The sequence below is a fragment of the Homalodisca vitripennis genome, chromosome 3, assembly GCF_021130785.1.
Source record: "Homalodisca vitripennis isolate AUS2020 chromosome 3, UT_GWSS_2.1, whole genome shotgun sequence".
Classification (NCBI taxonomy): domain Eukaryota; kingdom Metazoa; phylum Arthropoda; class Insecta; order Hemiptera; family Cicadellidae; genus Homalodisca; species Homalodisca vitripennis.
In genome coordinates, this window is record NC_060209.1 from 176,165,186 (window position 1) to 176,185,032 (window position 19,847).

The 19,847-nt window shown below is 35.8% G+C and overlaps 1 protein-coding gene across 1 annotated transcript in view; it reads left to right on the forward strand.

Moving 5' to 3' along the window:
* Positions 1 to 3,984: 3,984 nt before the first annotated feature.
* The window catches only part of LOC124358486 (thyrotropin-releasing hormone receptor-like), a 51,258-nt gene continuing 35,395 nt past the window's right edge, over positions 3,985 to 19,847 (forward strand). Inside the window, exons 1-3 of the mRNA XM_046810779.1 lie at positions 3,985 to 4,355; positions 13,266 to 13,448; positions 15,986 to 16,246. Of these exons, the coding sequence (XP_046666735.1) occupies positions 3,996 to 4,355; positions 13,266 to 13,448; positions 15,986 to 16,246 (804 nt within the window). The 5' untranslated portion in view covers positions 3,985 to 3,995. The remainder of the gene's footprint in view (positions 4,356 to 13,265; positions 13,449 to 15,985; positions 16,247 to 19,847) is intronic.

A 19,847-nucleotide genomic window follows, 5' to 3' on the forward strand; every position in this document is an offset into this window, starting at 1 on the left:
TGTACCCTTCCGTTTCCAAGTAATATTGTTCGATCTCACCTTAATCCTCATTACCTCACTAATGACCACGTGATGAGGAAACTGGCTCCAGTGATGTAAGGGGGTGTAATTGGCTTGGAATGAATGGGGTGTGAATAATAAAGTGTTGTAAGTTTGAATATGTACTTGATGTGGGATGAATAAAAATTTTAGATTTAATAATTGTCGTTTGCTATGCAATGTGTATTGTTGACTGCAATTCAACGATTTGGTTTTATTTGGCTTTACGGGAAGTTGCGTTCAGAAAATTGCAACTAAGCACTTGGTTTTCTGACATCTTTAGTTTTACTTGAGTTACAACAATCACTTTCAATTTGAAAACTTTTGCCCTGTGTTGTAAAATACAAAGTGTGTTTATATGTTTATGTGTATAAACACGGAGTAAATTTATATACAGCTTTAACAAAACACCAAATAATGACAATTGTATTTATATGTTCGATAGAAATTGAGGTAAAATAATTATAATTTCATCGCCAAGAGTATATTGCTTCTTTCCTTTTATAAATGAAACATTTTAATTCAGGTCCTGCAATTAGCTATGCAATGATATGTTATGATATGTTCGGTTATTCATTCTGAATACTGTCTGACATGATGTTAACACCTAAATATAAATGTATTTTACTAAATATAATAAAAAAATTTACTGTGTTGTTTTAAAGTTAAGAAAATGCATAGAATGTATTTGTATAAAAATCCCATTATTTATTATCGTAAGAGATGTGCTTTTGTTTTCCCCGGAAAATTCTGTTCAAAGTTTTATCGTCGTTTAAATATCGGAATAACGACCGTCGAATTATTGAAAAATGGGTTTTTCATGTTTGTAATTATTAAATTACAATTATGGTGTTTTGTAATGCTATTGCACATAAATATAACTATAATTTATTATATTCCTTAACTCTATGCCAATAGATGCTTGTGTCACTACTTTTCTTGCCAACTACTGAATGGCAACTTGATTTCGCCTTCACTTTTTCGAGTTCTTGTTTTTTCAATTCATTTAATTAATAATTTTAAGAGACAAATTTCTTTTTGAGAATGTTTTTTTTTGTCTTTTCGTAATTTAATGTGGAAATAATGGCTGTTCAGTTAGAGAAGAATGGCTCCAGCCGCGAGAAATTTTGATGAGGTCAAAATGGAGTGATATTAAAAACGTTAAAAAATTTCAAGCGTTATTTTTTTTCTCAGCTTGTATTTTTTCTAGCCTTATATACCTAAACCTAACCATACATACATTGTTATATCTCGGTCAGACAACTAGGTAAATAGGCTAAAAGTAGCCAATATAAGGATCAGTCTATGGTTAACCGACGCTGATATAAAAGTGTTTACACGTCTGACGATTGGTCTGAAATATTTCAGGATTAAAAAGTTTGATGTGGAGAAAAATTGCAATTTCATATTTTTACTCTTTTGTTATCCTCAGATTTCGGTCTCCACCAAAACTAGCGTGGCTGGCAGTTTATTCCTTTCTTAATGGAAATGTCTATACTGTATTTAGTGAAATAAAGTGTTGTTCTTATATAATGCAAATATATGAGTGGCTCTTGGATTCTGAACTATTGTGTTTTGGCAGAAACCGATATTAAACAATGCATGAATGCGAATGTTGGAAACCTGCATAGCAACAGAGTAGTGTTTCTGGTTTCCACCTGATATTTCCACTGTGGTATTTAGACGTGCTATTGAATTTCAGTCAGCAGGTTCAATGCGATGCGATTGAACCTGCATCGTGGTGGAATGATTGAACACACCAACTCCCTGTTATATTACCAAACCTTGAATGTTTTATGAATGACTGAGTCTATACATTAATCGATTGGTGAACCATAACTTAATTATAAGATTGCAATAATTATCTGTAAGTAAAGATCTCTGTATCAATGGAATAAATGAATTAATGCAATATACAGTAAGTTTTTTTAACAACATAAATTACGGTGGTTGATTCGTTGATTTCACATACCTGTGATTCTTGGAATTGCAAAACAGCGTTGTCTTGGAATGTCCCGGTCACTACTAAACCCGGTCTAACCCCCGGAAGGGAATTGTGTTAAGTTTCTCTACAGGCTCATTATCACCTGGAGGTCCTATTCCTGATCATCTTTAGCGATTACCTGAATTACTTCCAGAAGTAGTGTGACTGCGCCGATGGCTCCGGAACGATCTAGGATTCTTGTGGACAGGGCTGTGTTTTAATACGGCCAATAGAGTTCAACGGTTTCTACAGGAGCATTCTGTAGAGCTGTGGAAAAAATTCCTGCATAACCCCGACGGTGTGGACAATTCTTATTCCCTCTGTAGTTTGGAGCATACCCTGCGGTCACTGCCCATTTGTTGCAAGAGAAGATCTGGCCCCGGAAAAAAAAACTGCAGCCTTTTCGAACAAAATTAAATAAATTTTCGACGTATCCTTGCGTTGAAGACCCTGACCAAACTGACGGCGTTCACTTGTGTCTTGACGATTTCGAAGGAGAGGCTGTTGATGTATTAGACGTAGGCGAACTTCCACATGTCTCTTATGCAGAAGATGTCCTCTTTCTCTCCAGACCGCGCCCTCAGAAAGCTCCAAACATTGCCGTTGCATTGGTCCCATGCGATCATGAACTTCTGACTCGCTTTTGAACACTTTCCAACACCTTGGAAGCTGGCTAAGCTCGCATTTATCCCCAAATCTGGCAAGGACTTGGTCCAACATAAGAACTAGAGGCCGATTTCCTTGCTCCCGCCATATCTTAGGTTCTGGAGCGGTTTATGCTTTTAGAATCCCTCAGGACTTTCACCAAAAGGAACGCAATGACCAGTATGGCTATCGTCGGGCGGACTCTAACATCCTTCAGCTGGCTAGAATGGTCACTACTTTTGTTGATAACTTTAGCAACCGCCTATTTACCACAACAGTTATCGTGGAGAGTATTATGGCCTTTGAAAGGATATGGTAGGAAGGTCTCCCATAGAAGTTAGGCCACAGTCCCCTGCCGCATCAGATATTCCGGCTGCTTTGCTTCTTCCTAACTGGGCGATATTTCTCGGTCTGAATTGAGACATCCACTTCCTCCGAGCGACCAGTTACTGCAGGTTTTGCAGGGGTCGATGCTTGGATCGATTCTCTTTCTGTGGTATACCAATGACATGCCTTTTTCGCCAAAGGTCGCTGCTGCCCTCTACACAGGCAATGCCCTCTTAACATATTACAGCACCTATTTCAATCAGCTGATTCCTCGAAGTCGGATAAAAACCTATGAATATCCTGTTCCACTTTACAACCTGAGACTCTCCAGTGCATTGTTGAACGACCTTTCGTAGGCTCTTTAACACCTAGACCATCCTCAATCTCCGCCGACTAGTACATCTTCTCTATTTTCACATACTTGTTATCGACTTGAAACTAATGCGTAATTTTTGGATCATTAGTATACACCAATGACGATGTGTTCTATTACTCTCTTCTGATTTCTTTGATACTCTTTTAGGCTGTTTGAAATAAAATAAAAACAGATATGGACTCTGATAAAAATTAAAACATTTAAAAAGAGACAAATGATTCAGGATACAGGTCACCCATGATGCTGATTCACCGACATGGGTTTTTTTTCTTCTCACACACGCGTCACGGCCAGACTGATACATCGCATTCTTCGTCGGCACTACCACGAGATACCCATCAGCTTGGACGAGAGAAACAGAGACCAACGCCCTAGATCATATCATGGACGCCTTCACCCATAAACTGTCCGAAGAGAATCCAGCAGACGCTATGGCGATTGGAGAATAATCATCTGGTTTAACATCTAGGTCCACAGTACAACTCAACACAGACTATTTCTTTTTGGACTGGGATTACAAATTCAAATAAAATTAATCTTAGTGTAATAGAAATGATGGTAATAATTATTATTTAATAATAACGATTGGTCACATTTACAGAATAGACGACAACACAATATGACATGGATGACTACGAGCAGACCCTGTCAGAGTTAAACTATTCCCAGTTCAACTCGACCGCCTCGTGGAACCACACCGTACTGCTCCAGTGGCTTAGGAGACACCGTCACTACTACGAGCATGAGCTGGTCCCTGATGAGTGTTTCCCTCTGTTGGACATCCTGGATCTCTTCCACCTCTACTACATCCCCGCTATCATCCTGGTGGGACTGGTGGGGAACCTTCTGTCATGTATCGTGTTCCTCAACACCCATCTCAAGATGCGGAGTTCCAGCTACTACTTAGCGGCCCTCGCCACGGCCGACTTTGGCTTCCTCGCCACACTCATGATGGTCTGGCTCAACAACAACCTGGGAGTACAGGTGTGTCTTATTATTTGTTCTAAAACATCTATAGATTTTAGATGTATTCACAAAAGGGCGCTTAGAACAAAGGAACAACGAAGATTGGCGGAAATGGGTTTCCAAGACAACGGGATGTTCCTTGAAGGCTGTTAGCCGTTAAACCTGTAACATTGAATCCGATTTCAGCTTCTTCTCACCACAGCTTTTCAATCTATTATCAAATATTACATTTGCAATGTAATAAAATGTTCAATATTTAAGTTCCTTTATTAATTATGCAAAGAAATTAATAAAATGCTTTTGTAATTAATCTTAGTGTTATTGCACTGTGTGCGGCAAGTTGTTTAAAATCTATATCTGTAAAGTAAAATTTATTTATAAACTATTACACCATTAAGGTTTTGGAGCTGTGGTGTAGACAAGCACTTACTATTAAGAATAAATAAATTACTGTAATTGCTCTGCATTAATGAGTATTGTGATTAAGTTATGTTGTAAACTGAAATTGTTCATCGCTTACTCTGGTTACATGTGAGTTAAATATTTTACTCAGGTTTATCCAGAGTGATCATGACTGAGCAATCACTATTGTATATTACCTAGATTAGGAACATATCTGATTTAGATTAATAATATTCGCCTTCTAAAGATTATTAAGATTCTAATACAATACAGGATCTATATAATTATTTCAAGATATAATAAAACAAATACTTGTAATTCAATAGCCATCGTGAGAGTTGATTTGATCTATTATATCATAGCTTTGAATACATAAATTACTGTTAATAGCTTCAATGTATTAAGTATACATAGGCTTGTAAGATTGTCTTTTTGTTATTCAATTTTAATGCATCAAAAATCCATAAACATTAATTATTGAACAATCAGTTAGATTTGATACTCCTTCAAGTATTATTACCTAGCTACCCGCGCTAATGTACAAAACTGCTTAATACGCAGAAACCTAGGTTACTATTACCATATTGTATGATGAGGTACGTCACCAATGTTTGATTCAAAAATAATGTTTTAACCCGTTAGTTCAAATGTTCAAGACAGATTGACTGAAATATTCGAGGTGATACTGTTACCAGGATAGAACTATGACACATTCACAGTTGTACACCGTAGGACAGGTGTAATCACTTTTCTCTTTATCTCTACTGTGTACATGCCGGAGCGTGTAGCGGTTGGTAAGTTAAAAATTGTATTTGTACTATTCAGCTCATTATGTAGTCAGCTTTAATTTTTAAAATGGTATTTATTTTATTAATTGTGATTTTAATAATTATATACTCTTAACAAAGGTTATTTATTATCAGTGATTGTAATTGGTATAATTTTATACTTTTTTTAATTATGGTTATGATCATTATTTCAGTTTTTTTTTTTTTTTTTCAAATGAGTAAGCCATTTACATCCCTGTCTGTTTTTTCAAGGTAAAATTAATCATGTATTAAATAATTCATTACACAACAAAAATTGTGATGTGTTGACAATTATAGCATGCTCTATAGTGTTTACAAATTTGATACAGTTATGTTTTGTTTTAAAGAAAAATTCTTTAGTATCCCCCTTCGATCCCCCCCCTTACGAATAGTTTTTTTAAATTTTGTTTTAACCGCCCTGGGATCACCAGCCCTCGGCTTGACAGTCGCTGTTCCAGGAAGTGAACCAATTATATTTTTAGCCGCACTCAGAGCAAAAACAATGAACAAGTTACTCTCAGTCTTTCCCGTTTTAGTTATTGTTGTACAATATATTGTGCAGTACAGTTGAGCACAGTAGTATTTTATAGTTTTTTGTGTATCTTTTTTGTGTATTTTTTTTACAATTATTCCACATAATAGTTGGAGTAATACTGTATAACCTAGGATTGTGTAATGGCGATTCTTTTCGTTTTAACCAACTGTTTTCCTTAACCGATCAAGCTTCGGTGGTCGATTAAGGTTTCTAGTGCTTTTTTTATACAAGAAAGACCCAACTTGATATAGAACTGTGGTTGTTTACAATATATACAGAGTGTTACATAAATTTGGGGAAATATATTGGTATATGTTTCAATAATTCAAAATAAAAAAACCTTCCTCTAATATTATGGTCTACTCCGCTTCATTTAGCATATTCATGTATGTGCTTTATTTATTTAAAAATAATAACTCAGAAACGGTTAAAGTTACTGCGATCCAATTTTGAAGAATTGCAAGTCTAATTAAGATGTTAATTTTTACTGAAATAAAAAAATCTATCCTTAATAGTTTCAAAATGGCGGTATTTGAAGATTTTAACGCAAACTTTAATGAAAATATTTTGACGTAGAAAAATTTTAAACACATTAAATACGGTTTGTAGATTGAAAAAATCAATACCTTATTTGTTATGAATGGATAAGGGATTATAATAAGGGAATAAATTTGCTATTCTCTTGCCATGTGTACATGTGTATATACTGGGTAAAGTGGACTGCACGAAAGTAGTATACCTGCATCTGTTTCATCATTTACCTTTGTTATAAGAAATAAATTATCGGACCTTTTTGTTTTTAAAGCTTTATTTCATCTCTCATAAATTTCTCTTTATCATTGATTTCCATGAAGTTTTGTAAATGCTCTCAATTTGAATCATTACTATTATTTTTTTAGCTGGAAGTAAGATCGTAACTAACCAAAGAAATGTGAAAAATTAAACTCCATAAATTAGCTGGTTTTTGAGTTATCATTTGTTTTATTAAGAAGACAGACAGGCACTAAATGAAGCAAAATAGGCCATAGTATTACAGATTTTTTTGTTCATTTTCACTTACTAAAGAATGTCTCTAAATATTTCCTCACATTTTGTAAACTCTTTTATTAAAATGAACAAAGAATCCAGGCAAAATGATAACCTCTGTGTTTAAAGTGGTTAGAAACCGTGTTATAAACTATATTTTTTATGAATTTTAGTTTGGCATTATTAGGTGGCTTATCAAAGTACAAGTCGATATACATGACACAAGTGACAGTGTATACCAACTGTGTTATAATACCCACCTTGTTGGTATTCCCCTCCCACCCGATAAACGCACTATTTTTACACTAACCAACAAGACGCTTGTCATATGCAGGCAAGAAACTTTTAGCAGTGCAGATGTTAAACCCACACTTTACCGCAGAGCCATTGTGTCGAGAGAGTGGTTCTATTGTTTTTTAAGAACGAGTTAACTTTGAGCTGTTTTCAAGAAAATGATTAAAGCGTCGATTAGTACAGTAGTGTGGGACTTTGTAGTCAATGTGCACTAAATAACATAGTTTTTCATGAAATCGATAGATAAATTTTTCCTAAGAATACAATCGTCGTTCGCGCAAATTTCATTCAGTTTAAATTAAGGAGTAGCAAAAAGGTTAAAATACGAATTTAACTTTTTTATGTATTATATTTTCAAGATTATTACAGTACGCCCAAAATAAACCGTCAAAAAAGGGTCATACTTAATAGATGAATAGAAGCATATAGAAGATTTTATAAGCATGAGCCAACCGGGTAACTCAAATTGACCACTTTCAGTCTCTTTATATCGTCAACATAAAAAGGACCTCCACCCACTAATCTTTTACTGTTTCGCTGTATTATAGTTGATAAATAAGCCTATCTTCGATTTCTCATATATACACGAAAAGGAAATAAATCATTATCAATTGTCAAGATGTAAGTGAAATTTATTGGAAAATGTAGAACATCTAAAGATGATAATGCAAAAACGAATATTTGCATGTAATTTCACGATAAAAGTTAAATTATTTAGAGGAAAATACTCCAGCTTCACTGAAGTTATTCATATTCCTTTGAAGACATTTTCATGTCATTTACGAAGTGATCATATCCGAAAACTTGAAAAGCAATTTCGCGGGTATGAAAAAACAGTATAACACAAATAGTAAATCTCGTTGAAAGAATACGTAATGTATGGTTTAGGACAGTTCCAAAAGAATGTAAGAAGAATGAGAATACTAGAGATGGGGTGTAAGCTACTTTAGAATTACCTTGTTAAGGCGAAGCTGGTATTTTGGTATTCAGACGAGTAAAACGCAATAAAATAAAACATGTGAAGGGAATGACTAAGGGCGTATTCATATAAACTTGTTGCTCTCTCTCTGTCTCTGTCTCTGACAATTCATCCCGCATGTCGGTCGGGGTATATTACCATCTTCTTGTCCTTTCCCTCTCCACCTCTCCACGTTCTCACACTCACGTCTGTTGTGCAACTGCACTGGTTAGTGCTTGTTTACCTTGTTAGAGTTCTTCCATAGTGTTGGGGATTATTATGTGATTATAATTTTATTTTGCACTTTGTGAGCTAGTAAAGTACTCAATTACTTCCTAGATATTGTATTAGGAATGTTTCTCAAATTTTTATTACTCTTATGTCTTTTGCAAGACTCGTAATACTTATGATTCCTATACAAACTGCAATGTTTATGAAAATTGAATGCCATAGAACAATATAGTCAGCTAACTAGTTTAGCATAGTGTAATATATAAAATAAATACACGCCAGGAGTTCTGAGGTACTCTCATGGTCCAGCAAAAACAGATTAATAGTTCATCTGGGAAGTTTTTGTATCATATAAGTGAAATTGAGCAGTAAGTGGCAGGCAGGCCTAGAACATCTTGCAGGACTAAATGGATCAAATGAAATGTAGATCAAGTGGAGACATGAAAACCTTCACAGTGAAGCCGTTAGACATTGACGATGGCCGGAATTCACAGCAACGGTAGCACTCACAATGTGCACAATGTACTTTATTTTACATGTTCTACTTCTCAAATAAAATAAATTGTACTAAAATATGCACAAAATTAGATAAAAAATGGTATTATAATACTGGGCGTTTAAAAAAATACCCGATATTAACTAATAATGTAATTTAAACATGTAGTAGGTGTGATCTAGAGTTCCAAAATATCGACACTAGATCACCTTGAGTTTACCGGCAGTCTTTCACAGTATGGCATCCACAAAGGATAACGGGCTTCTAAGTCACGTGATATTTCCCATGTGACTTTTTCCTGTGGGAATATATCGGAAAACGTTATTATGTGCTTCTATTATCTCACAGTTTCGGATTATATCAGCTATTGACTACTTGTCATCCGTGAAAATGCTGGAGAACATACAAATAATTTGATTGAATCTCTTTAACTTAATTTCTATTGCTAAATACAATATATTTGTGTTAAAAAAATGTAGCAGTTTGAAATCAGATCATTCATTGTTTAAAATATTTTAGCCATATATTATAGGAGAATCCGTTTATTTGTTTTTTCGTTTAATGCAAGTCATCCATTTAATGCAAATAGACGATTGAAATATAGCTTACAATGTTGCAATACACAGGATATTTGGACGTAAGTAATGCTAGCTATAGACAAGGGCTTATAACTAGTTATAGTAATATAAATAGTTAACTACAAATACACTGATCAAAGGAGCCGACTTTACGTAACTTACAAGGTACCATAAGACAATCAAAGGTAACAAACAGATAGACAATAGAACAACGCCGTGCAGGTCTTCTATTCCAATTTTTTTAACTCCCTTTATAATTTTATTATTTTTTTTATTTTGAAAAACCTATTTTTGCCAACGTGCGAAGTATGATGAAATCTATGAAATGGTGTATAACCAATGATTGTTTAACATTTCTTAAAAGTAACTAACAACTCAATGGACGGCTTGTACCATGGTCTGGTCTACCTCAACTCTGTGTGCAGTTTCTTGAGCGTCTGGCTGATTGTTATCGTTATGCAATATCTGGTACATATCTCCTGATTGCGTGTCGACAGGAATTCAATAAGGACGGCTGGTGCCAAGGTCTGGTCTACCTCAGCTCTGCGTGCAGTTTCTTGAGCGTCTGGCTGATTGTTATCGTTATGCAATATCTGGTACATATCTCCTGATTGCGTGTCGACAGGTATTCAATAAGGACGGTTGGTGCCAAGGTCTGGCCTACCTCAGCTCTGTGTGCCCTTTCTTGAGCGTCTGGGTGATTGTTATCGTTATGCAATATCTGGTACATATCTCCTGATTGCGTGTCGACAGGTATTTAATAAGGACGGCTGGTGCCAAGGTCTGGTCTACCTCAGCTCTGTGTGCAGATTCTTGAGCATCTGGCTGATTGTTATCGTTATGCAATATCTGGTACATATCTCCTGATTACGTGTCGACAGGTATTCAATAAGGACGGCTCGTGCCAAGGTCTGGTCTACCTCAGCTCTGTGTGCAGTTTCTTGAGCGTCTGGCTGATTGTAATCGTTATGCAATATCTGGTACATATCTCCTGATTGCGTGTCGACAGGTATTCAACAAGGATGGCTGGTGCCAAGGTCTGGTCTATCTCAGCACTGTGTGCAGTTTCTTGAGCGTTTGGCTGCTGATTGTTATCGTTATGCAATATCTGGTACATATCTCCTGATTGCGTGTCGACAGGTATTCAACAAGGATGGCTGGTGCCAAGGTCTGATCTATCTCAGCACTGTGTGCAGTTTCTTGAGCGTTTGGCTGCTGATTGTTATCGTTATGCAATATCTGGTACATATCTCCTGATTGCGTGTCGACAGGTATTCAATAAGGACGGCTGGTGCCAAGGTCTGGTGTACCTCAGCTCTGTGTGCAGTTTCTTGAGCGTCTGGCTGATTGTTATCGTTATGCAATATCTGGTACATATCTCTTGATTGCGTGTCGACAGGTATTCAACAAGGATGGCTGGTGCCAAGGTCTGATCTATCTCAGCACTGTGTGCAGTTTCTTGAGCGTTTGGCTGCTGATTGTTATCGTTATGCAATATCTGGTACATATCTCCTGATTGCGTGTCGACAGGTATTCAATAAGGACGGCTGGTGCCAAGGTCTGGTCTACCTCAGCTCTGTGTGCAGTTTCTTGAGCGTCTGGCTGACTGTTATCGTTATGCAATATCTGGTACATATCTCCTGATTGCGTGTCGACAGGTATTCAATAAGGACGGCTGGTGCCAAGGTCTGATCTATCTCAGCACTGTGTGCAGTTTCTTGAGCGTTTGGCTGCTGATTGTTATCGTTATGCAATATCTGGTACATATCTCCTGATTGCGTGTCGACAGGTATTCAATAAGGACTGTTCGTGCCAAAGTCTGGTCTACCTCAGCTCTGTGTGCAGTTTCTTGAGCGTTTGGCTGCTGATTGTTATCGTTATGCAATATCTGGTACATATCTCCTGATTGCGTGTCGACAGGTATTCAATAAGGACGGCTGGTGCCAAGGTCTGGTCTACCTCAGCTCTGTGTGCAGTTTCTTGAGCGTTTGGCTGCTGATTGTTATCGTTATGCAATATCTGGTACATATCTCCTGATTACGTGTCGACAGGTATTCAATAAGGACGGCTGGTGCCAAGGTCTGGTCTACCTCAGCTCTGTGTGCAGTTTCTTGAGCGTCTGGCTGATTGTTATCGTTATGCAATATCTGGTAAGTATCTCCTGATTGCGTGTCGACAGATATTCAACAAGGATGGCTGGTGCCAAGGTATGGTCTACCTCAGCTCTGTGTGCAGTTTTTTGAGCGTCTGGCTGATTGTTTTCGTTAAGCAATATCTGGTACATATCTCCTGATTGCGTGTCGACAGGTATTTAATAAGGACGGCTGGTGCCAAGGTCTGGTCTACCTCAGCTCTGTGTGCAGTTTCTTGAGCGTCTGGCTGATTGTTATCGTTATGCAATATCTGGTACATATCTCCTGATTGCGTGTCGACAGGTATTCAACAAGGATGGCTGGTGCCAAGGTCTGGTCTACCTCAGCTCTGTGTGCAGTTTCTTGAGCGTCTGGCTGATTGTTTTCGTTATGCAATATCTGGTACATATTTCCTGATTGCGTGTCGACAGGTAATCAACAAGGATGGCTGGTGCCAAGGTCTGGTCTACCTCAGCTCTGTGTGCTGTTTCTTGAGCGTCTGGCTGATTGTTATCGTTATGCAATATCTGGTACATATCTCTTGATTGCGTGTCGACAGATATTCAACAAGGACGGCTGGTGCCAAGGTCTGGTCTACCTCAGCTCTGTGTGCTGTTTCTTGAGCGTCTGGCTGATTGTTATCGTTATGCAATATCTGGTAAGTATCTCCTGATTGCGTGTCGACAGGTATTCAATAAGGACGGCTGGTGCCAAGGTCTGGTCTATCTCAGCACTGTGTGCAGTTTCTTGAGCGTTTGGCTGCTGATTGTTATCGTTATGCAATATCTGGTACATATCTCCTGATTGCGTGTCGACAGGTATTCAATAAGGACTGTTCGTGCCAAGGTCTGGTCTACCTCAGCTCTGTGTGCAGTTTCTTGAGCGTTTGGCTGCTGATTGTTATCGTTATGCAATATCTGGTACATATCTCCTGATTGCGTGTCGACAGGTATTCAATAAGGACGGCTGGTGCCAAGGTCTGGTCTGCCTCAGCTCTGTGTGCAGTTTCTTGAGCGTTTGGCTGCTGATTGTTATCGTTATGCAATATCTGGTACATATCTCTTGATTGCGTGTCGACAGGTATTCAACAAGGATGGCTGGTGCCAAGGTCTGGTCTACCTCAGCTCTGTGTGCAGTTTCTTGAGCGTCTGGCTGATTGTTATCGTTATGCAATATCTGGTACATATTTCCTGATTGCGTGTCGACAGGTATTCAACAAGGATGGCTGGTGCCAAGGTCTGGTCTACCTCAGCTCTGTGTGCTGTTTTTTGAGCGTCTGGCTGATTGTTATCGTTATGCAATATCTGGTAAGTATCTCCTGATTGCGTGTCGACAGGTATTCAATAAGGACGGCTGGTGCCAAGGTCTGGTCTATCTCAGTTCTGTGTGCACTTTCTTGAGCTTTTGGCTGCTGATTGTTATCGTTATGCAATATCTGGTACATATCTCCTGATTGCGTGTCGACAGGTATTTAATAAGGACGGCTGGTGCCAAGGTCTGGTCTACCTCAGCTCTGTGTGCAGTTTCTTGAGCGTCTGGCTGATTGTGGCATTCACCGTGGAGAGGTTTATCGCAGTGCAGTATCCGCTACATCGACCACACATGTGTACAGTGGCACGAGCAAAGACTATAGTGATGTCTCTCACACTGGTAATTATTATAGTAAAATGTTTAATCTCATTATTAAGAGACTGGGGTACGAATGTAATTTAGTATTTATATTTAACTTCCATTCTATCTCGTACAGTTGTTTATTTCTTTAACCTACCGGAACAGTTTATTTCACGTTATACACACATAATAATAAGAATACCGTCTTTTTTCTCAAAGATGTCAGTTTTCACCATTATTAAGCTTATTATAAGAAATAGGAAAGTGTTCTACATTGTATTTTTGTTTCGTTGATCGACCTTCTGTCTTCTTATTCTCATTACCTTTAAAAACGAGATAAACACCTCAAAACAATATTAAAGGATCATTTTTTTAACAGAATGTACTCGGTAAACGGTTCGAAATTTTATAATTATTTTTTTTTTATTTCAAAGTCGGTGTTTAAAGTAAAATACATCGTATATGTTTTTTATGTGGTATTTTATTTTAGGCTAGAACAGTAAACAAAGTTTAAAACCGCAAATTAAAACGAAAACAACTCTCTTATCAAAGTACAAATGTAATAAGGATCTGGTCTTTTGAATCTCACTTTCAATACTATGTATTGCCACCTCTATGTGATATAACCGCACGAACACGCTGTGGCATGGTTCTGATGAGTCGTCTGAGGCTATCCTGAGGTAACCGCTCCCATTCTTCTCGTAACGCCATTTCCAGCTCATCCAAAGTCCTGGGTTGGTTTGGGCGGCCCCGGATACTTCGTCCTAGTTGGTCCCAGACGTGCTCAATCGGGTTTAGGTCCGGACTGCAGGCTGGCCACTCCAGCAGTGGTATGTTGTGTTCGCCCAGGTACTCACGGACCAATCTTGCTGCATGTGGTCGAGCTCCGTCTTGCATAAATAAAAAATGTTGACCTGCTTACTCTGCTCTCGGACGAATATGAACGTCTAACACCTCGTCCACATAACGCTAGGCTGTCAAAGTACCGTTTCGGATTATGACAAGGTCTCTACGACCGTCAATTGTTATGCCACCCCACATTAATACTGAGCCCTCGCCAAACGGAACTCTGGGAGCTAGGCAACAGTTAATAAACCATTCATTTCTTCTTCTCTACACTCGAGCGCGGCCGTCATTACCAAAAATTGTAAATTTTGACTCGTCTGAGAACATTACCTTACGTCACTGTCTCAGGTGCCAACGCCTATGTTCTCTTGCAAACTTCAATCTGGCTCTCTTATGACGCGCAGTCAATCTCGGCACTCGGACAGGTCTCCTACACACGATTTCCAGTCGCCTGGCTTAGGTAGTTTTGAAGTTCTCTAGCAGTTAAAAATTACGAAGTGCATTAACTCGTAAAAATCAATATTCTATGTGCGTGGTGGATCTCGAGCGGCCTTGTCCTGGGCGTCTTCGAAGATTTCCTAGCTCCTGATGTCGGTTCCATAATCTTGAAATTACTGACTGACTCACACCTAAGCGCCTACCCACGTCTCGTTGGAAAACTCCCACTTCTATCAAAGTAACAGCTCTACTGACATCACTCTCAGACAAAACCGTCTAACACCCGCCATAACAATAAAAACACACAGGGCTAACTGTAGAAGCCTAATCCAAACTGAACGAGATCAACTTGTGACAAAACTGAGCCGGAACCTTTCCTTATCTCATTATTGTTTGGACATGATATCGAAATATCGCTCTTATCTTTTACTGAATTAGTCAGAAATAAACAAGAATTATTTATTTTGCTACCGAGAGGTTCCTTTATCAGTGTGCAAAGTTCAAACATTCTTCTGTTATTAATACTTGTTTTACAAGACGCAATAAAAGTGATACTTTAATTGTTTTGAGGTGTGTATAAACGTCTTATACGCATTGATGAAAGTATAACTAAAGGGTAAATTTTAATATTTACTCTACAACAGAGTTTGATATAGACAAAAACCAGTTCTTGTCATTACTAATGAAGCCAAAACGAAAATGACACCTTAGGATTAAAAGGGTAAACAGAAATGAATGACCAAATGCAAGGCTGTATTGATTATACTATAAATAGTACCTTGTACATATATACGCAAAATTGTAACACAATTTTCAAACTATGTATTTTTAATTTTAAGTACATGATTAGTAACTTTTGAAGCTTCATCTATAATACAGTTACCTATAAATGAAGTCAATTGAGGGCCAAAAGGAAGACCACCTATAAGCGTTAAGAAATGCATTAAAAACGTATTATAGTGCAAATTAATATAAAATCCTGGTAAAAATAGTACTTTGTTTAGTATTAAAAAATAATGTATTTCTTTACAATGAACGATGATATATGGAGATTCAAACCCTCTAAAACCATATAAATATTACTGAAACTAAGTAAAAGTACAGTAAATAAGTTTTATTGAGACATGCAATCATACAAGTCTAATAAAACAGCAACTTTAAAAGTACTATGAAGTTGATGATCATGAAGTTCTGTCAATTTTTACGATGCTGCAGAAGAAAGATTTACCTGAGAGTGATAAGTACATGTGTGATATGTTCCTCGCCAGTAGTGAACAAGGACTGTGCTGTAGGTGGCGCTGGTAAGTCACGCTTACAGCTTCGTCACGGCCGGCATAAACGTACAGGGTGTCTGCGACCTGCGGGAAGGCTACCACGAGACGATGAGAGTCATCAACATCATCGACTCTTTCCTGACCTTGATCGTGCCTCTGGCCCTGATCATCGTCATGAACACCATGATCACTCGCAACCTGATCCGCTTCAGTCGACGCTTCAAGCAACAAGGATCGGAGTGCAACGACCGGTCAGACTTTGTTCTGCATCCCTTACACGTGAGTGCATTCTATTACAATTACCTATTTAAACAGTTCAAAAAATGTAAGGTTAAGATGAAACTCCTACTGTTTCTTTTTTTAGTTTTCTTTTATTTTCTTCTGTATCTTGTTTTACTAAGGGAGGTGACGCTTTGCGAGAGTTAGCTTCTACTATTTGGTCTTTTGAGGTATTGTGCAAAACCCTTAATATTTTAAATAAATTTAATTAAGGATAATTAATTAAATAAATAAATTTAATTAAATATAATTAATGAAATAAATAAATTTAATTAAATATAATTAATTAATTAAATAAATTTAATTAAATATAATTAATTAAATAAATAAATTCAATTAAATATAATGAAATAAATAAATAAATTTAATTAAATATAATTAAATAAATAAATAAATTTAATTAAATATAATTAATTAAATAAATAAATTTAATTAAATATAATTAATTAAATAAATAAATTTAATTAAATATAATTAATTAAATAAATAAATTTAATTAAATATAATTAATTAAATAAATAAATTTAATTAAATATAATTAATTAAATAAATAAATGTTAAATAAATTTTAATAAATAATTGTTCTTTGATTTTGAGCTTCTTATCAAATTATAACGGCTTTAGTCTAGTAATTCTACTTATTATATTTCGGTTACACACTTTTCTGTTGAATTTTATTTCATACATTTGCCTGAATAATCTAAAGTTATAGTTTCTAGCTTCAGTTGCTTCTTCCGACATAAACAAAAATGCAAAAATAATATAACAGCGGACCCGTCCATTCAAATCCACATACAACTTTGCTGTTTTATATGAAAATTCCTAAACAAGGTACAATTGACTTCGTGTCCACTGGAAATTGTTTATAAAATTGCATTGATTATTTTTATTTGTCTCAAATCAGTACTTGTAACTGGTGAGCTTGTTTTAGGATTTTCGAAAAAAATTCTTTAATTTATTTCCGCAATTTGTGTTACTGAAGCCTTTTTTGGTATATCAACCAGTAGGGCTAATTCAGACTTAATTGCATCGTTGACATTTTTTCTCGTTTCAGAAACTACTTCTTTCCATCTCCACTTTTTGGTCGCCCTATTTTAATTGGTAGTTTGTATGATATATGAAGAAGACACTCAAAACATCTAATTCTAGTATTCAGAATTGTTTTTAAGTATTTTAAGTGTTTCTAATACTTAAATTGTTTTCCGGACAATGAGTAATATCGGCCTCTCTGTTTTAAATGAACTGCAATTTGCTGTCAAAATTGTTCTCAGAACATTCATTTATCTTTTCATATACTCTTAAAATCAACTTGGGAAATTGCTTCTCCATTTTTTCTTCCCGGAAACAAATAAAATCCTAAGTAGGGAATAAATAACAGTCCTTTTTGGAAGAAGAAACACTTGTAAATATTATCACGTCTAAATATTATTTATATGTTTGCTTTTGCTAAAAACTAACCTTTAAAACTACAGGTAAATTGATTTTGCCTGCACGAAAATTAGTAGATTTATCCTAGATTTCCCATATATAGAAATGAAGCTTTAACCAGGTCTATAAGTCAGTCCGTTTTCAAGGTACCTTGCGGACACCCAATTCTACAGACAGACAGACAGAGTAATAGGCTTTGATAACACTTAGCCAACAAGAAATATACAGTATCTAACCGAGTCACATATTTGCTTCTGAAAGTTACAAGCAGGAATTGAGTGTTGATTTTATATACTTAGTGTGATATAACAAATATAGTGCGTATTATTACTTATCTTTTCTATATTTAATAGAATCAGAGGAGCTTCAAATATTTAGTACTTCAATTAAAGCGCATATGGCTTTTCTTCAATAAACATAGTTCTAAATGGTATCTTGGTTCTAGAACACATATTTGCATATGAGCTCTGATTAAATAATGGTTCTTAGTCATATCATGACTTTTTTGTATTCTTAGATGTAGTCTTTCACAAAATATATGACTAATTTTAGTTTTAATATTCACATTTATGCCTAGTTATATTTTTATTTGTATTAGTGCAGGGCCTGTTATATATTAATTAATTAATTAGTGTATGGACATTAACTAATTCACACTGTTTGTAAATATTAGTAAAATCTTTATTTTCTTGCATGTATTTACTTTTTTTATGTTGGTTAGTGTTTAATGTTAATACCTGCATAAATGCTTAGTTTTATTTATATTTTTAGTACATGACCTGATGGACATTTGTTGGTTCACGGACTCTAACTATTTCACGGACTCAAATTATTGCACGCAGCTAAGTTTTGTAGTTGAATGTTGTTTTCACTAGACGTAGCCTATTACAATTTGTAGATCGGCTGAATAAATCATTTGAATCATTTTATTTTTTTATCTTCTGGTAAGTAAATGTTGTACATTTCTTACAAAATGGTACACGTCGAAAAAATAAAACTCCATCACATTAAAGTGTAGTAAAAATGTACGGAATAAACCATTGTTTTATCCATCTGAATTTTTATGTCGATCATTTAGCATTTTTGTATGTTGTTTAAGAATATTTGGTTACTTCCACCCTATTATATTTATATTTATCAATAGAGATACTTACATATCGGCGATGTAAGATTTAAGAATGAATATGTGTAAACATTATATTAGAGTTTCTGGGTGTAATCACTCAACGTGTGAATGAACAGTTTATTATGTTTAATGTAATACATTTACATGACATTAAGCGTGTAATGGTGAAAGATAGAAAAAAACATAATACGGCATCGTTTTTACAATTTACATGACGTTGGTTGTTTTTTAAATGAGTATTGGTTAAATTTAACTAAACAATAATAGTAAGTCGGTTATTATAGATGTTAACCTAGGTGTTGCAATAAATTTTAATATATACTGGGAACGTGTGTTGTAATTGTGAGTTATACATAATGAAATATAACGTAACGCAATCGTTCACATCCAATTGCACAATACTCCCTTATAATTAATATTCTTCTAAGTTAAATAAATTACTTTATGTTTAAAAAGTGCAGTTAAGTATCTAATATAAAATTCAGCGTACTTTCCTCTAGATTAAACGACGAAGAAGCCAGGTTGGAATCCAAGATTTAAATGAATTGTTCGATTGCCTTTACTCTAATATTACATTATTGAGTGGTGTGTTGTATGGCAGTACGTACCATGTCTGGTACGATACGTATCTATGGATGGCGATACAGTGCAATCTATCATCCATAAATGTCCAATATCAGAGATGTAGAGGGAAACTGAATACATGAACAAATCATATGACATTTACACTGAGATATACACACATGAAACGGGTAGGCTTTGATTTGTTACACGTTCTGATATATAGTTCTGGTTTACAATCTACAAGCAGAAAAACCAGGGCAAATACTTATCAAATGGATATTTATATTAATATATGCAAACATATCAGTAATGTTATTAACTCCTCATTACAGGGGTTTTTTATATTAGTATAATGAATAGTCAACTAAAACCTTTTTTTTAATTATTTTATTGCCTTACACGATGGTTGATGGTATTCAACCATTATTAGTGTACATTAACTTCTCAAGATTGAATACAGAAACACGTGTATGGTAATAAAAC